Source organism: Hippocampus bargibanti, linkage group LG11, assembly GCF_051943395.1.
Source record: "Hippocampus bargibanti isolate YZ-2025 linkage group LG11, ASM5194339v1, whole genome shotgun sequence".
Classification (NCBI taxonomy): domain Eukaryota; kingdom Metazoa; phylum Chordata; class Actinopteri; order Syngnathiformes; family Syngnathidae; genus Hippocampus; species Hippocampus bargibanti.
The window spans coordinates 6,644,336-6,662,523 of record NC_142744.1 but is presented as its reverse complement, the minus strand read 5'-3'; the positions used below and the strand labels follow the sequence as shown (position 1 = coordinate 6,662,523).

The window sequence follows — 18,188 nt, the reverse complement described above, 5'->3', positions numbered from 1 at the left end:
CAGGAACACATTTGTAATGTCAGCATATCATTAAGGAAAAGGAGAATTATATAAAAAAGTAAAAACAATTTGAGGTAAGACAACAATAATAATAAAAATAAAATAAAAAAACGTTTTACCTCATGTGGCTGCTTTGGTGTTGACGGTTGTTTTGTTGCAATCAGCTGCATGGACGTAAATGAAGGCAAAACGGGCCATGAAGAGTCTCAATGTGGACCTTCCTGGGGAAGAAAAAAAATCTTTTATCCCCATTTCCCCCCAAAAAATAATCTGTTTTGGCATTTATTTTACCGTGGTGTCACAATTGGCGACGCACAGGTCAAGAGAGTGAACAAAAAAAAACGAAAGAAAAAACCCCCGAATGTTTCTATATTTAGGGAAGCCCGCTGAGTACGACTGAAGTAATCAATAGTCGATAAATCGACCTTGACAATCAATTGCACAAGTGGGAAGCAAACAGCTTCACCACGAAGTTTTATCATATTGTGTGTGCGAGTGTGCGCGTGTGTGTGTGTGTGTGTGCGTGTGCGCGCTCTCCGTTGCGAACGTAAATTAAAATGTAATTTGTAGCGTTAAAACAACGGGCAATTTTGGATTATGGGAGGCCTTCCTCAATGTGGGTCAGTGTTTAAAAAGTGTGTGTGTGTGTGTGTGTGTGTGTTTGTGTGTTCGTGCACGCCTTTAAATATAACTTGTAGGTCCTTTAAAATTGGCGTAAATATATTCGTAAATTTATACTTTAAGGTATGTTTTATTTGTGTGTTATTTATTTTTATGTTCTTTTGTTATTTTTATGTTATCTGTGTGTTTTCTCTCTTGTTCTCGTTTATCATTTTATCTATGGTTTAATTGATATCCCTGTTTTGTGATTGTATAGTGTCCTTGAGAGCTTCGAAAGGTGCTTATAAATAAAATTTATTATTATTATTATTAAATACAATAGAATTTAAACGCCACATTCCCACGATATGTTTATTGATTATTCTATATTTGCAGCATTTCGGATTGTTTAAATTTGTCGGCTAATAATTATGCAGGGTGGGAATTGAAATAATGTCGGCGGATGAATAAACACACACTCTCACACACACACCAGCTGATTGCACGCCGACCGGCATGATTCATCAATCCCGATCCAAAAATTCTAAAATTCGAATTTATTTTAACTCCACAAGGTTCGTTGAATGAAAACGCCGCTGTATTTTTTTTATTTGAAGTATAATTTTATCACAAGTGTCGCCAATCGCCGTGTCACCGCATTAACATTGCTACTTTGAGGAGGCACAAATTCATGATTAGGTTGGTGAAATTATTTTCGTGAATATTTTGGATCAAAAATATTTTTTAATGCATATCAAATGAAAATATGTAAATGTATCTCGTGTGAATTCAACGTAAAGAAAACCGAAAAAAATGACAAATGTACGTCATCATGTAACATAATTCCCGGTTGCTTTTCTGAATATTTATTTTTATTTGGATACATGTCATATTTTGGTAACCGTGTCAAACTATAAAATCTTTATATTTTTATCCACTTGAACAATTCTCCAAAATTAACGTTATACTTTGCTCCCTATTGAAGTTGGCTCAATATGATTGACGTTCAGCTGCTCGATCCTAACTTTATGACCTCTGGAAACCCCCCTACAAGCCATCTTTCGACCCCCCCCAACCCCTTTGCCCGAGCTTCGTCATTAATCTCTGTCGGTCAATATTTCGATCAGCTTTATCGCTAAGCGTATAAAAAAAACACACAGTCCGTGGGAAAACAAAAAAAAGTTTAGCTTCAAAACAAGTACGTACAAGCACACGTGTGTGCGGAAACAGATCTAGGAAATGGATATTCTGCAATAAATCTAGAGGTCTGATTTTTACGAACACACCTCAACGCTCTTATGAAAATTATCACGCAGTTTTCATAAAAAAAAAAATATATATATACAGTATTCTATAAATCTTGAAACCGTAGTGGTACTATTTTCCAACAGGTCCTCTGAAGCTTTATTTTATTTTTCGACAGACACTTAAACGACTCACTAAAACTGCGTTCAGAGTGCTAAAAATCCACCAGGGGTGAATTTTATTTCCACGCATTTCAAAGCGAGGTGAATGGGGGGCGGGGGGGGGGGGGGCGATCGATCGGCGCGCGTGGCCGCAGATGCGCGTCCACGCCTCTCAGGCACGATGATGGGAGCGCTGTTAGACCAGAGATGAGATATAATCGCCGTCCAAACAAGAATGTTTAAAGCTCCAAGACCCTGCGAGGACGAGGACGCATGTAAGAACAAAGCAAGTTGGTGGATTTTAACGATCTTACTTGTCTAATCGATGGATCGGCGTTCACGTGTTTTGGTGATTTCGGACTACGAGGCAGCTTAGGGGGAGAACGAGAGACACGGGGAGGGTGGGGAGGGACAGTTTGAAGGGGGGAACAGATGGAGCTCACCATGGAGAACCTTCACGGCATCTCCTCGCACTCCCAGGTGGGGAACCTGATGAGTTCGAGGCCGTCGCCTTCCCCCGGTTCGGCTTCGCGGAATTTGGCGTCGCACACCCCCGCCGGCGCCGCTCGCCAGGCGATGGTCTCCGGGGGGATGAGTTCCATCCTGGAGAGCTCCGGTGGAGACTACCGAGCCGATCCGTCGGCGCTGTCTGGACACCTGCACCCGTCCATCAGCATGTGCGAGAACGGGATGAGTCTGAGTAACACGTACACCACTCTGGCGCCTTTGCAGCACCTCCCTCCCATCTCCACCGTGTCGGAGAAGTTTCCCCATCCTCACTCGCACCACCATCACGCCACCGCGGCCCACCAGCGACTCTCCAGCGGGAACGTCAGCGGGAGCTTCACGCTGATGCGGGACGACCACCGCGGGTTGGGTCCCATGGGCAATCTGTACAATCACTACCCCAAAGAGATGTCCGGCATGGGCCACGGTTCGCTGTCCCCGCTACCGAGCGGTCTGGGGTCTTTGCACAACCCCCAGCAACCGCTTTCGTCCTACGGTGCCAACGCACACCTGCCCGCCGAAGCCAAAATGCTTTCCCCGGTGTCGGGGTTCGAGTCCCACGCCTCCATGCTCTCCAGGAGCGAGCAAGAGCACCTGGCCAGGAGTTTAGGAGGCCACGGTCACAGTATGATTTCCAACCTGAACGGCATGCATCATCACCACCCGCACGGCCACCTCCACTCGCAGCCCGCCGTCATGCTGGCGGACCGCGAGAGGCACGGCCACGGAAGCGGCGCCCAAGGGGTCGCCAACTCGGGGATCCAAGCAGAGGAGATCAACACCAAGGAAGTGGCTCAGAGAATAACGGCCGAACTGAAGCGATACTCCATCCCGCAGGCCATTTTCGCCCAGAGGATCCTGAGCCGGTCCCAGGGGACCTTGTCGGACCTCCTGCGCAACCCCAAACCCTGGAGTAAGCTTAAATCCGGCCGGGAGACCTTTCGGAGGATGTGGAAGTGGCTGCAGGAGCCCGAGTTCCAGCGGATGTCTGCCTTGAGACTGGCCGGTAAGAAAAGTGTCCTTTTATCACAATTAAATCAGCAAATTGATCCCAACTTGTAAAAAGGATTCAATCAATGTGCACGGGCTTCGTATTTCAGCACCATTAAGACATGCAAAAACGTGTCCACTCCAGTGCCAGGGTTTTTGTCACTGTCACTCAAATTCCAAGACACACAAAATATTGAGTTTAAGGACTATACATAAACATTCAATACAGCGTTAGAAACCTCAGACTATCTTCTTTCATCAGAAAAAAAAAGTTAGTTCCTAAGTTATATGAGTCTGGTGTTATCTAAGCTTGAAATTGTGGCAGCTCTACAAAATACAATACATACACATTGGTTTATATAGCGCAGGGGTGTCAAAGTCATTTTTTGCCGCGGGCCACATTGTAGTTATGGTTTCCTCTCGAGGGCCGTTATGAATTTGGGGAACCCATTACAATGTTTAAATCCCTTCAAATATTACATACAGAGCACACAGCAAATTAATGAATAACTCGTTTTCAAATCTGAAGTCAAGAATAATGACTTTTATTGTGGTTGACATCCAAAAATATGACATTTTGGCTCAGATTTTAGCAATCATCATGGAATTTAACAAGTTTGATTTGCTTTCGCGGGCCGAAAATAATGATGCGGCGGGCCGGATTTGGCCCGCGGGCCTTGACTTTGACACCTGTGATATAGCGCTTTAACAACAGCTGAAGCACTAACATGGACAAAAGGCAAATGCTGCGCCTCGTGGAAGGGAATAAAAACATTGCCAGAGGGCTAAGCAGTGCTTTATCGGCACCCAAGCATGAAAAACCAAAACCCGAACAAATTCGGTAATGGTGCTCCACGTCATATTTTCAATTTCGGAATAAATTTGGTAATGGCAGTGAATGAGTTAAGCAGTTCCACATTTTTACAACCATCTATTTTCCCGTTTTCAGTCTAAATGCACAATAAATAAAAAATGCAATTTCCCAGATAGTAAACAAGTCTTTATGCTTGGGGGGGAAGCTGCGGTGACCCCAGTCTCCCTGATCAATACGCTGGTTCCCAGCCCTCTACCCCCCCTTTTAAATGTGGCATACAGATCAATACTCGCATCGGGGAGCTGAAAGACGCAATAACCGCACGCTCGGTGCGACTTTTCATTAAGCGGACTGGAGGAAAAGCTCTCATATTAGAACGCAAAAAGGGTGTGAAGGGGGTGGGGGAGGGGCTACCTTTGACAATATGATTATTATTGTGGGCATACAAGTACAGGTGAGTGGCCCAAAAAAAATTAACAGTGAAGGATCATTTGTTTACCCAAAAATATTTTTTCACCGCAAATAAATAAATAAATAAATAAATAAATAAGAGGGAGGGTCTGCATTCAGTATGAAATTGGTAGCATGGAGGCGATCAGCCTTTGGCACAAATTCAGGTTTGACTCTATCCCAAATTACTTTGATTTAGATTGTATTAGATTAGATTAAATGAGCCTTTGTTTTACAGTGGAGAAATTTACATTTCACAGCAGCAAAAACAAAATACGGGAGCTGCTGTAAAGGCAGCCACTCAGGTGGCGCCATCTTGGAGTCAAAATCAACACAAAGGACACAGACAGTTATTCAATCTTAAGCACTTTCTGCACCCTCTTTTTTGTATGAAGCAGTTGTAAATGAAAGAGGAGAGGATCAAAGCATCCTTTTCACTAGTGGATAAAGGACGTCATGGTGGAACGTGCACCTCTGCTCAAAGCTAAATATTGAAAGCAAACACAAAGCTGTAGCATCCATTGACGGAAAGAGATTATCTCACATCTCCTGTCCCGCGCAAATCCGCTTCAATTCCAAGCTGCGGCAGATCCACATACGCATCGACGCTATGCTTTCTTCTCACCGGGGGCTCCTCAAACCATGCATCCATCCAGCCACAGACTGTCCAACAGTAACCAACCTTTCTGCTGAACAAAGCGGGGCTGTGAAAATGCTGCTTATTACAGGCGCAAAAAAAAGCACAATCGCACCCAAAATGTCGACTATCGTTAAACCAAAATTTAGACACACAAGGGTCCTGAAACAACTTATAGCAGACGATATAGATGTCATGTCAAGCGTTCATGAAGCTTCATATCAATTCTACTTGTTGACATTAACCCAGAAATGGGGGCGCGGGAGGGGGGGTGGATCGGCAGTATTTTCCAGTTAGCCAGTTAGCATAGAAAGAGATGTTAATGGATGGACAGACGGATGGACGGAGATCATCATCAGATGAGGTTTTGAGTGTCCTTAATAGTGTACCTCCCTCCTATTTGTGTTTGCCTGGCTTTACACATTGGAGATCAATAGTGCCGTTTCTCGTTTTCTCCCTCCCCCTTCCCCTTTTCCATATATTTCCCCTCCACATCACACCGCTAACGTCATGAAAACACAAACCCTGCTAGCTAACCTTAGCAACAAGGCAGCCAGTTGGTTTAGCTCAAAAGAAGCAAGACCAACTGTGCCTAATGGATCGGAGGGTGAACGCTGAGTCGAGCGAAACCTCACGAAAACCTCTTCTTTTGGTCAACTGTCTGAAATTTGATCGGCGGATTTCACACGTTGGGCATTCGAGTCGGATGAAAATTCAAGAGGAGAGCCCATGTTGTGGTTGTTGTCAGGTGGTGAAATGACATGGAATAGAATAGCTGAAAGTACAGTAAAAAAAAATATAAAAATAAAAAATAAGGGCTACAAGATGCCATTGATTGAACGAAGACAAGCCGGGTGTGCGCTTTGTGTGAAACAGCCTGATAGAGGCAGGCTAGTGAAAGGATCAATAGCGACTTTAATAATTGATAAGTATGAGGGGAGACGGAGGGCCGGGGAGAAGAAAGGCATGGCGGAAAGTGGTGGCGTAAGCTGCTTGGAACAGCATCTTCTATGTAAGCAAAGTCAAATCTGTGGTTTGACGCTCCATCTCGTGACATGGTGGCATGAAAAAGGGCGTGTAAAGTGGTTGGGGGGCGAACACCACCCCCCCCCACCTCTCCCTTGTACATCCTGACAAACACGGTGTAGATTTACAGCCGCAAAATGCTTAAAAAATATTAGCCGGGGTGGCTAAAGTGAAACAAAGGAGCCGATATTTTATTACAGAGAAATTTTGAGCCACTTATGATACTTTGCGCTCAGGTCCACAAATCCTCACTGTCATCCACGTGTCATTTAATTTGAAGGCTTGCTTTATACTGTGTGTGTGTGTGTGTGTGTGTGTGTGTGTGTGTGTGTGTGTGTGTGTGTGTGTGTGTGGGCACTATACATTGTTCAGGCTTATCTGACTGGCGTTGAATCGCTATATTGATTTCCTCTCTTCTGCTCTCTGCGGTGCACTCTTGCTCTCCTTCCTTCCTTCTTTCTGCTCCTCATTTCATGTCTGGCTCTGGATCAGCACATCATTCCGTTGGCTCCAACTCGTATTTCCTCCCCCATTGTCTCCTAAAACACAAAGAATGGAATAATTATCAGTGTAAGATATTTTTGTGGCAAACCCCGTGGAATATTAGCTTCAACAGGGTGTATATATATATATATATATATATATATATATATATATATATATATATATATATATATATATATATATATATACACACACACACACACACACACACACACACACACACACACACACACACACACACACACACACACACACACACACACACATACATACATATATACACGTATACACACACATACATATACATACACACACATATATACACGTATAAACACACACGCATACATACATATATACACACACACACACACACATATATACACACATACATATATACACACAAGGATACATACATACATGTACACAAACACATATATATATATACACACACACACACATACATACGCACACGTGTATATACACATACATATATACGTACACGTATACATACACACACACATTCCAGCAGCTCCTCTATTTTGTTTTTCTCCTTTCATTCCTTTCATAACTGCTGCTGTGAAATGTAAATTTCTCCACTGCGAGACTAATAAAGGTAAATCCAATCCAAATCCAATATATATACATATACATACATATACACATATATGGTTCTCTGGGGCCCTTTTGTATGATACTCACATTTTTATAAACATTCAATAATATTTATTGGAAGAGGTGGCACGACGTTACATTGGATTGAAGCACGTATGTTTGATTCTTAGTTACTTGAAATAAAAAGTCCTTCAAAAAATATCAGACGCATTTTTTTCCGTATTCATATTGGTTTGCTAAATAATAAAAAAGTAGGAAAAGGGTTTTCAGGGTGACAGCCAGCGTACAATCTTCCTTCACAAACGCAGAGAAAAAGGGAGAAGGCAGTAAAAAACAAATGCCGATAAGACGGCCGTTTACAAGACACTCAAAAGGTTCCCATTGCTTGTCTCGACAAGACTACGCGTACTTTAAATTGACAACTGGAAGAAATGTTTCAAATAATCCACTCGTGATCAATTGCGTGCGTTTTGCAGCGTGCGTGCGTGCGTGCTGGCAGTCAGGCCCGCTGCGACTTTGTTTGCTGCACTCCTGGCGGACCTCGAATCTGATCAATACTATCAATAAGCGTACATCTTGAGAGGTGTGACACACAGTGATTGACGCCAAACTGTTTCTCGCCTTACAGTAGTCCGACCAGGGCGGGAGAGGGCCCGTCTCGCCGCACACAAAGCCCGATCTCATCCCTCCGTCCAGGGCTCGACTAGCAGCAGCACGGTGCGGTTAGTTCACCGTCTGCCCCCTCCCCTTTTACTCCTTCCACCCCCCTCATTTCACCTACACGCACGCACACACACATTTTTAATGACGTTTTGCTTAAATTGGCTTTTCCTATTGTCCTTTGTCGTTACCGCAACTATAGATTTTTGCGGGGTTGGTGCACATTTCAAAAGCACAAAAAGTTTAACTTGATTAGGGCTGCTACGGCGTCTTACCCTGGAGCCTAAAAGTATTCCTTCATGTAAACACTGATGTGCAGTTTTTGATCATCTTTATCATTTTTATGAAAATTTCTAGCAATTTTATTAACGGAAATTCTTGTTGAGGAGGATAAAATATGTATATTTTTTATAGATAAATGCACATATATATTATATCTATTCACATATATACACACATACACATATATACATGTATATATATATATGTATATATATACACACATATATACATGTATATATATACACATACACATATATATATAGTATATACACACATATATACACATACAGTAAAGTCTTATTATATCGATACTATTTCTATGCAGGCACGGAGAAAATTACATGCAAACAGGGTCGGATATATCGATAGTCCCGGTTATATCGATATTTTTCGGACTCCCTTGAATATCGATATAACGAGACTTTACTGTATATGCAGTATATACACAAATATATACAGCATATAGTATATACTGTATATACAGTATTTGTGTATATACTGTATATATGTATGTATATACTATACACACACATATATACAGTATACACACACACATATATATACATATACACATATATATATATATATACATATATACATATATACATACACACACATATATATATATACAGTAAAGTCTCGTTATATCGATATTCAAGGGAGTCCGAAAAAATATCGATATAACCGGGACTATCGATATATCCGACCCTGTTTGCATGTAATTTTCTCCGTGCGTGCATAGAAATAGTATCGATATAACCGGGACTATCGATATATCCGATACCGATATAACGAGACTTTACTGTATATACATACATATATATATATACATACATATATACATATATATATATATATATATATATATATATATATATATATATATATATATATATATATATATATATATATATATATATATATATATATATATATATATATACACACGCGCACACACACACATTTACAATATACTGTATGTATATACTGTATAATGATGATCTCACACATGAACTTACTAAAGGGATTTTGGTCGTCATTGGCATCGATAGCTGAACAAGCATTATTTTGCAGTCAATGAAATAATTTCAAAATCAATAAATTCTCACGTCGTGAGTGTACATTAAAGGCAATGCAACATGTGGCGAACCACCTCCACTGTCCATTCCTTTCACCTTCCTCACCCTCCTGCTCCGTCACGAAACTCACTCAGTGATGAAGCTGCAGAACAAGAGACAACGACTTAATCTTTGGCCTTAAACAGGCAGCTGAGATAAAGTGGCTGTTTGTTGACATATGAAAAGAGGCGAAAGCACTCGAGAGTGTGGAGTGCAGTCGCTTGTCCCTTTCAGAAAGGTCCATTTGATAATGAGGTACCTAAAGATAGCCGCCATCGCCGCTTTGCTTGTGGTCTCCAGAGAGGGCACTTTAATGAGATGCTCCTTCTTTTGCTTCCCTGTGGTCCTATTCATTGCCGACCATTCAGGGGCACCGTTTGAAATGGACCTATTGATTATCTGAAATATGTATTGAGTGCACTCAGACCGTGTGCAAAGCCTCATTGTATCATCTATGCTAGTGGTTCTCCCAACCGAATGCACAATATCAACTATTACGACCTTGGCTCGTAACAGCACCATTAGGCGTATTCTTTAAAATAATCGAACTGATCATTATGCAGATTCTGTGGAAGCTTTGATTGTCCCATCTGGAAAACGAGGCAGATAAACATAACCGAAAAACAGTCGCCGACTTGTCATGAACGAGAGAGGATATTATAGAATATTTGAATTTGCCGAGATGTTATTCTCCCTATTTTTTTCCAAAACGCTGCTTTTAAACTGATTCACTGCCATTCATGCATGTGTTCGGGAATTGAAAATATGACGTAGAGCGCCATTCATGACTTTTTTCTGGATTTGTTTTTTCATGCTTGGGTGCCGATAAAGCGCTGGCCATGGCCTCTGGCAATATTTTTTCTTTTCCACAAGGGGGCAGCATGTCTCATTTTTCCATATTAAATATAAGTAAACAAACCATTAATAATGATGTAAATAAATAAATAAATAAAGAAAGAAAAGTAACCACACACAACAAATAAATCAAGACTTAATAAATAAATACAATAAAATAAGTAAACAAACACTTAATACATAAGTAAATAAACAAATATATAAATGAATGAATAAACAAATAAAAATATGTAGACAACCACATGATAAATAAACAAAAATAAATACATAAAAATATGTTAACCAACACTTAATTATGTAAATAAATAAATAAATAAATAAATGAAGATAAGTAAAGACACACGTAAATAAAAATGTAATAAATACATAAATAAACTATCAAATAAAAATATATGTAATAATATGTAATATAATAATTTTAACATTTAATATATAATTTATAACATTTCATTTCTAAGCGCCTTTGGAAACTCTCAAGGTCACTTTACAGTCACAAGATACGTTTTATAGTGGGTGAGATACACAAATAAATAAATAAAGATGTAATAAAAATAAATACGTAAACAAACACAACAAATAAACAAATAAATCAATAAATAAAAATAAGTAAAACAATTAAGAAATAAATAAGTAAATAAACAAATACGCAAATATATAAATGAATCCATAAATAAAGAAAAATAAGTAGACATACATCATAAATAAACAAATAAATACAAATATGTAAACAAACCCTTCATATACCGATAAATGAATAGATAAGTAAACACACAACTAATAAAAACGTAATAAAGAAACGATCAATCAAATAAATAAATGAATAAACAAATCAATCAATCAATCAAACAATCCTTCCATACGTCTCTTGACCATTGGTTGGGAATCTGGATGCACTTAAACGGTGAGGAAGCAGGAGTGATGTTGGCATTGCGAAATGGCCGACAGCCCAACTTGTTGGAAAACAAGCATTCCATATTAAATTATCACTATATTAGCACTCGCTTTCAGTCATTACATTAGGCAGTATTGAGTTGAGTTTCAGATAGCACTTAGAGCGCCTCCAGGAGATTCTGGCTTGGCTGAACCTGAACCAATTGAATAAACGTTCCATGAAATGCTTCGGATCAATCAATACGGGGGCTATCAATCTGAGTGCAAATTAAAACAATGGGGGGTGGGGGTGGGGTGAAAAACGCACATGGCCGTTGAAGTGGTTTGCGATTGCCGGGAGTTACAAATATGTGAAAAATGAGGCGGCGGACGCACACGCATGCTCGCAAGGTCATGCATACACATGTGCACGTTCATATTGATCTCTCCTCGCAGTCAAATCTGTTTACTGTTGTTGTCTAAACCTGCCGTAAAGTCATCAATCATGTGTATGCACCGCCTCCATTCTGCGGGCAGCCTCATTGCCTTTTTTTCCCCTCTTTTTCTGCTCCTCCTTTTGCCCCCCCCTGGAATTTCTTCTGCATGTGAAAATACAGATGAAACCATTTTTAATTATTTGTTTGCTAAAGGGACATTGCTTTTGGGCGTTACGCTTATTTGAGATATCCTCTTTGTTCTTCCTCTGGTCAACAATGTCTTATATGTCTGAAAGCGCGCTACTGAACACACACACACCTCAGTCTCACGGATCAATACCGATCGATCGGGTGGGGAAGGGAGCCCTGATTACTGGACCACGTGTTCGGGAGAAAACCGCGAAAAATCAATCATTGCAGCTTTTTAGGGCAGCAGAACAGAACAGGCTCCCAGCAGCCTTTACAGCCAGAAATGAGCCCTTGCCGACGTTGTCGCGACTAACGGAGGGCCGGCGTCTTTGCCAGCATTTCACGCAGAGCGCCTCCAATTCCAAACGAGCCACACAAATAGCCGCAATCAAAGACGATTTCTCCACACGTGACCGCCTCCTCGCGGAGATCGTTGAGGAGCGAGCAAAAAAAAAAAATACAGAATGAAGAGAGCATCAAAGCTTTACTTCATAATCATTCTGCGTGAGCATTTAACCGCTTCAAAAATCAAACGTTTTCGCGTGTTTCTTCAAATAATGGCTGAAATATTTAAATGACAACTGACATCAGAAAAACGTTTTATAGCATCTAAAATACCCAAAACATGCAGGCTGATATTTTTAGTCAAATGCAAAACACCAATAAAAATGAGTTAAAGTGTCCCAAAACTACTTCAAAATGTCCCTGGAAATGGCAAGTTTTAGAAGGTCCCGCCCCCTTGTTCGTGACGTCACACCAGGACGTATTACCTTGCTCGAGAATCAAAACAATGGCTTCACATTCAAAGAAGATGCTTTCTTGTTACTCATCCAGTTATGAATATGATTCAAATAGTTCTGAAGAGGAAAGCATAAATGTTTGTAATCGATTAAAGACATCCTTCCGTATCAATTCGAGCTGTCAGGACTCCAATATAGCATCCCACAAAATGCATAAGATGGCGCCCAAGCTCCGTTAGAAATGGGCTGATTTGTCTGCTGGGAATTTGCGTGAACTAGTATCAAATAGTAGTCTTGGTGCAACACACAACGATTCACCATTGCGTTATTTATGTGTTTTTCCTCTATTCCATCAACACGAACCAAACAAAGTACCCAAAATGCATTGTGTGTCGCTTTCTCGGTCAGGGGCGTTTCAGACGTGACATCTCGTCAGGCATCGTCATCAACTCGAAAACAAGACTTCCTGAATATTCAGCGCGAGTGTTAAAATGTAAAATATAGCTACATGCGGTGGAATCTTTGTATAAGATACGCTCAGTCGAAGTCATTTGAAGTAATTTTACATATTATGGACACAACCTGTCCGGAGGCGTCGGTTGTCCTTTAAACGTCTTGCCCGTGACCAAGTCTCCGGGTCAAATGAGAGGAACAAAGATCGTTTTTTCTCTCAATAAATCAGACCTGGCAAGTTAAATTGAATTTCCAGCGGGATCCCCGATGAGTCGTCGGGAATCACTTTGCTCGATTGTCATTGCGCTGAAGTGCTCACTACTTTTTGTGGACAGCATTTGATATTTCAGCTTTGCAGATACCACATCTGATATGGTAATGACCTTTCTGTTTGTAGTTGGTCGGTTCTTGACCTTTCACCTTAGGAGAGGGTGGTGTCTTTTTATTCAAATGGGTGAAAATTTAACTCACTGCCATTCACAAGTTTATTCGGGAATTAAAAATATGACGTAGAGCGCCATTCCCGAATTTGTTCGGGTTTTGGTTTTTCCATGCTTGGGTGCCGATAAAGCGCTGGCCATTTTTTTTCCTTTTACACAAGGGGACAGCATTACCCTTTTTCCGTGTTGCCGCTTTGTTCCAGCTGTTAAAATGTTCGCTATATAAATCATTGTATCTATGTATTGTATTTTGTACAGCGATCCCCATTTCAAGCTAAGATAATGCATGACCCATATCATTTAGGAATTAACAATGTTTTTTTCTGAGGAAAGAAGAGTGTATGGTTTCTAACGCTGCATATAATGTTTATGTAGTCCTAAAACTCAATATTCGGTGGGTCCTGGAATTCAAGTGACAATGACAATAACCCTGGCACTGGAGTGTACACATTTTTGCACATGGTCTGCCAGGGTTTTTGTCATTGTCACTCAAATTGCAGGACCCACAGATTATTGAGTTTTAGGACTATATAAACATTCAAAGAAGTGTAAGAAACCTTAGACTTTCTTCTCTCATCAGGAAAAATAGTTAATTCCTAAACGATATGTGTCTGGAGTGATATGAGCTTGAAATGGGGGCGGCTGTCCAAAATACAATGCCATACATACATCATATAGAGCTTTAACAACAGCTGAAGCTGGAACAAAGCACTAGCTAACATTGAAAAAAGGAGCTGCTGCCCACTTGTGGAAGGGAAAAACACTGTCAGAGGTCTGGTCAGCGATTTATTGTCACCCAAACAAGAAAAAACAAAATGCGAACTAATTCAGGAATGGCGCTCTGTGTCATATTTTCAATTCTCGAATAAATTTGTCAATGGTAGTGAATGAGTTCAATTCTAAAATGAACCTTTTCATATATATATTTTTTTGTCCTACCCCTTTATGTCTCCAGCATGTAAACGCAAGGAGGAAGACCGAGGACGAGAGCGCAACCAAGTGCCAAAGAAGCAACGACTGGTCTTCACTGACCTGCAGCGTCGTACCTTGGTAGCCATCTTCCGAGAGAACCGCCGTCCTTCCAAGGAGATGCAGCTCACCATCTCCCAACAGTTGGGCTTGGAGCTTTCCACCGTCTCCAATTTCTTCATGAACTCGCGCCGCCGCTGTCCGGATCGCTGGGACACCGAGGAGCACGGTCACGGGGCGCAAGGCCACATGCACGCCGCTCACAGACACGCCAATGCTAACTCCTCACCCATCCATCCTGGCACCTCGTCGGTCAGCACTTTCTCCAAAGCCTGAGGGGAAAGAGTGGAGGACAGATGTGATGGTGGCTTCGACAAAAGCAGTGAGCTACAGGGTGTGTCATTTTGTTGTTGTTGTTGTTTTTTACAAGTTCTTTTTCATCTGCTCAGTGTGCTTACAAAACGGGCAGATAAATCAGAACATTTCTGTAATTCTGAATGTTACTATCAGGGGTGAACTCTTCCTATACCAAAGATAAAGCCTCTTTAAGCACGTGGCTGACAACTCAAAGAAGAGAACTGACTATTAAAGTTATTTTACTTTATGCTGGTTTGCCTATCCACAAAAAGATGTTCCTTCCATTCCGATAGCAGCCGCAATCCACAACGATTTATGATACAAACACACAAAGGACAGTACAGTATGTGGTGTCGCCTCCTCGATAACTGCATGTTGTGCAGCATTTTCAAAGGCACCGTTGCAATAGACGGCTCGGAATAATACTGCCCCCTGCTGGCTAATTTCAACAACGTCTTCTAGCATGTTTGTGTATCAAGTGCAATCGGCGCTTCCGGGTAGCAACCGGAAGCGCAACAAAAGCGAACCAAAGATGTTACTTGTCGTACAAAATCGAACAACGACACAGAAGAAACCCGTATTTCCTCAAATTGTGACCGGGGGGTATTTGTTTACTCAAGGAGATTCATGAGGGGGTAAGGGAGTCCACGATAGGAAAATGCCCCCATTGTTACAACAATTATTACTGACTATATACACACACTCACATTAGTGGCATGAGTTTGTGTTACTTCCGGGTTGACTGAACATTGGCGCGAATGGCTGCTGCTGCTCACCCGAAAAAAACTATTATCTTATCCCGTGACTGTAAAGTGCCCTTGAGAGTTTTGAAAGGCACTTAGAAATAAAATGTATTATTATTATTATTATTATTAAATATTTGTATTTTTTTCACTCCTTAAAAAAAACGAAAATTCCTATAGCATTGTAATAAATATTTTGGAAAAAAAAGACATAAGAAGGAGGAGTCAGAATTTGCGTGTTTAAAACCCTTTCTATTCTGACGGTACAAATGAGTACCACCATACATTTTTACTCGTAGAAAGTAAAGGAGAGTAAGTTTCTCCCCAAATTTGCTGTCGGTAAAAGTTAGTACCCCATTCTTCCAACATCTCGCCACATGTCGCATTTTTTCGGCTGTCAACACAAGATTGCATTAGAATTCCTCCATGCGTCCAAGTGAGCGCAAATTACAATGCTCGGCTTTATATCGTTTGTTTATGACTAAAACTCCATAAAAATCCTGTGTTTGTATACTGACGTATAAATTCATAAAAATGGCTTCTAATGTATACATCCTTCATCTATGGTTTTATCTATAAAAAAACTAATCGTCGCACAATGGGGAAATTTGCAATCTACAGCAGCAAAATAATATTGTAAATACAGTAAAGTCTCGTTATATCGATATTCAAGGGAGTCCGAAAAAATATCGATATAACCGGGACTATCGATATATCCGACCCTGTTTACATGTAATTTTCTCCGTGCGTGCATAGAAATAGTATCGATATAACCGGGACTATCGATATATCCGATATCAATATAACGAGACTTTACTGTATATCTATATTTCTGCATTTCTTTATTGATACGCCTTTTTAGGAGCCAATGAAATGATTCAGCAGCACATTCCTACCCCCCAAAAAAAAATCAAATTTCAGATTATGGTATTGAAAGGGTAAACGACGGACGCAATTTGAGGAAGTACGACAACGACCACAGATACACGTTTGAATGTTCATCTCCTAGGTTCTAAATACTATGTTGTTCTACGGTGTTCGTTACCGAGGAGGTTTTTTTTCAGGTTACACAAAGAGAACAATCAAAAAAAAAAAGGGACTCCATCACAGGTCATCGTCGCCTACGCAGTGAGCGAGCTCAGCTCTGTTCTCGTGGCCAAAGACGGAGGTCAAATGTCACAATATAGGATCCTGAGTGCCAATGATATTTACCTCTTGATGATAATCAACGAACAGATGCGGCTCGCTCTTTGTGTTTGGCTCCTGTCATCACAACCATCCCACTGCAAGCACTAACGGCCATGTCGCCTAATCCATACCTCAGAGAGATAGATAGAAAAAAAACAATATTTGTGTGTATAAATGTAAATAACTTTTCATTTCATTGTGTCTAGTCCATCTATTTGCTACAGTCCCTGTGTTGGTGGTCTTTGTTTATCTTTCCCTTTTCCTATATTGATGCGGGTAAAATCTAGTACCATAGTACACGTTTTTTCTCTTTCATAACTATTGTGCTATGTTGTGCTGATCATGTTTAAAAAATTGAAAAAAAAGCACCTTCGTAAAATATTACCAACCAAAAAAACAAAAAGAAGAATCAACATGTCAGACTGATCCTATGCACAGACAAGGAAGGGATACCTCAAGTGACTGTGCAATTTTGTGAATACAATGTAGATGGACTTTGTGGGACGTTGAAGGACCTCTTCCTTGATCTTTAGACTTTGACTCCTTTGAATTGGACCGTCTCTGCATTCCCTGCGCAGAAAGGGATGGTGGATGTTATCATGAGTAGCACCCTCTTTGTGTGTACGTGTGTTACTTATCGGTGTATGTGGGCAAAGCCATGAGTTGTGTAGCATCTTCAAGCGGGAGATAATCATACAAGATGGGCCGAGAGGATAAATTGGGGGTGCGGCAGAGGTGGCTCATGATCATATGGTAATCTTCATGGAAGTATCCGCTGTTAAAGGACAAGCGACACCATTCTTTTGATTCCTAACTGACATCAGAAAAACGTTTTATAGCATCTAAAATACCCAAAACACACAGGCTGATATTTTTAGTCAAATGCAAAACACCAATAACACCAATGACTTAAAGTGTCTAAAACTACAGTAAAGTCTCGTTATATCGATATTCAAGGGAGTCCGAAAAAATATCGATATAACCGGGACTATCGATATATCCGACCCTGTTTGCATGTAATTTTCTCCGTGCGTGCATAGAAATAGTATCGATATAACCGGGACTATCGATATATCCGATATCGATATAACGAGACTTTACTCTACTTCAAAATGACCTCAGAAATTGCGAGTTTGAGAAGGTCCCGCCCCCTTGTTCGTGACGTCACGCCAGGACGTCTTGCCTTGCTCGAGAATCAAAACAATAGCTTCAGATTTGGAGAAGATGCTTTCTTGTTACTCATCCAGTTATGAATATGATTCAAATAGTTCTGAAGAGGAAAGCATACATGTTTGCAATTGATTAAAGAAGTCGTTCCGTATCATTTTGAGGCGTCAGGAC

The 18,188-nt window shown here is 40.7% G+C and overlaps 1 protein-coding gene and 1 long non-coding RNA gene across 2 annotated transcripts; one reads left to right on the top strand and one right to left on the bottom strand.

Annotated features, from left to right (window-relative positions):
- The first annotated feature begins 2,438 nt into the window (after positions 1 to 2,438).
- On the top strand, positions 2,439 to 14,895 carry onecut3b (one cut homeobox 3b). Its single transcript, XM_089009050.1, has 2 exons — positions 2,439 to 3,519; positions 14,546 to 14,895. Exons 1-2 carry the CDS (start codon positions 2,439 to 2,441, stop codon positions 14,893 to 14,895), a joined length of 1,431 nt encoding a protein of 476 aa, XP_088865176.1.
- Positions 6,811 to 17,937, bottom strand: LOC148891328 (uncharacterized). The gene is made up of 4 exons (XR_016116523.1): positions 16,872 to 17,937; positions 14,849 to 14,891; positions 14,623 to 14,768; positions 6,811 to 6,969 (listed from the first exon to the last, which is right to left on the bottom strand). It is a non-coding gene; the product is annotated as an uncharacterized LOC148891328 (long non-coding RNA).
- Positions 17,938 to 18,188: the final 251 nt, after the last annotated feature.

What these genes read in the sequence shown, in the direction of transcription:
- onecut3b (XM_089009050.1), top strand. Translation starts at nt 2,439, where the DNA reads ATGGAGCTCACCATGGAGAACCTTCACGGCATCTCCTCGCACTCCCAG. An exon ending in GTCTGCCTTGAGACTGGCCG is followed by an intron (nt 3,520 to 14,545) that starts GTAAGAAAAGTG and finishes TTATGTCTCCAG; the next exon opens with CATGTAAACGCAAGGAGGAA.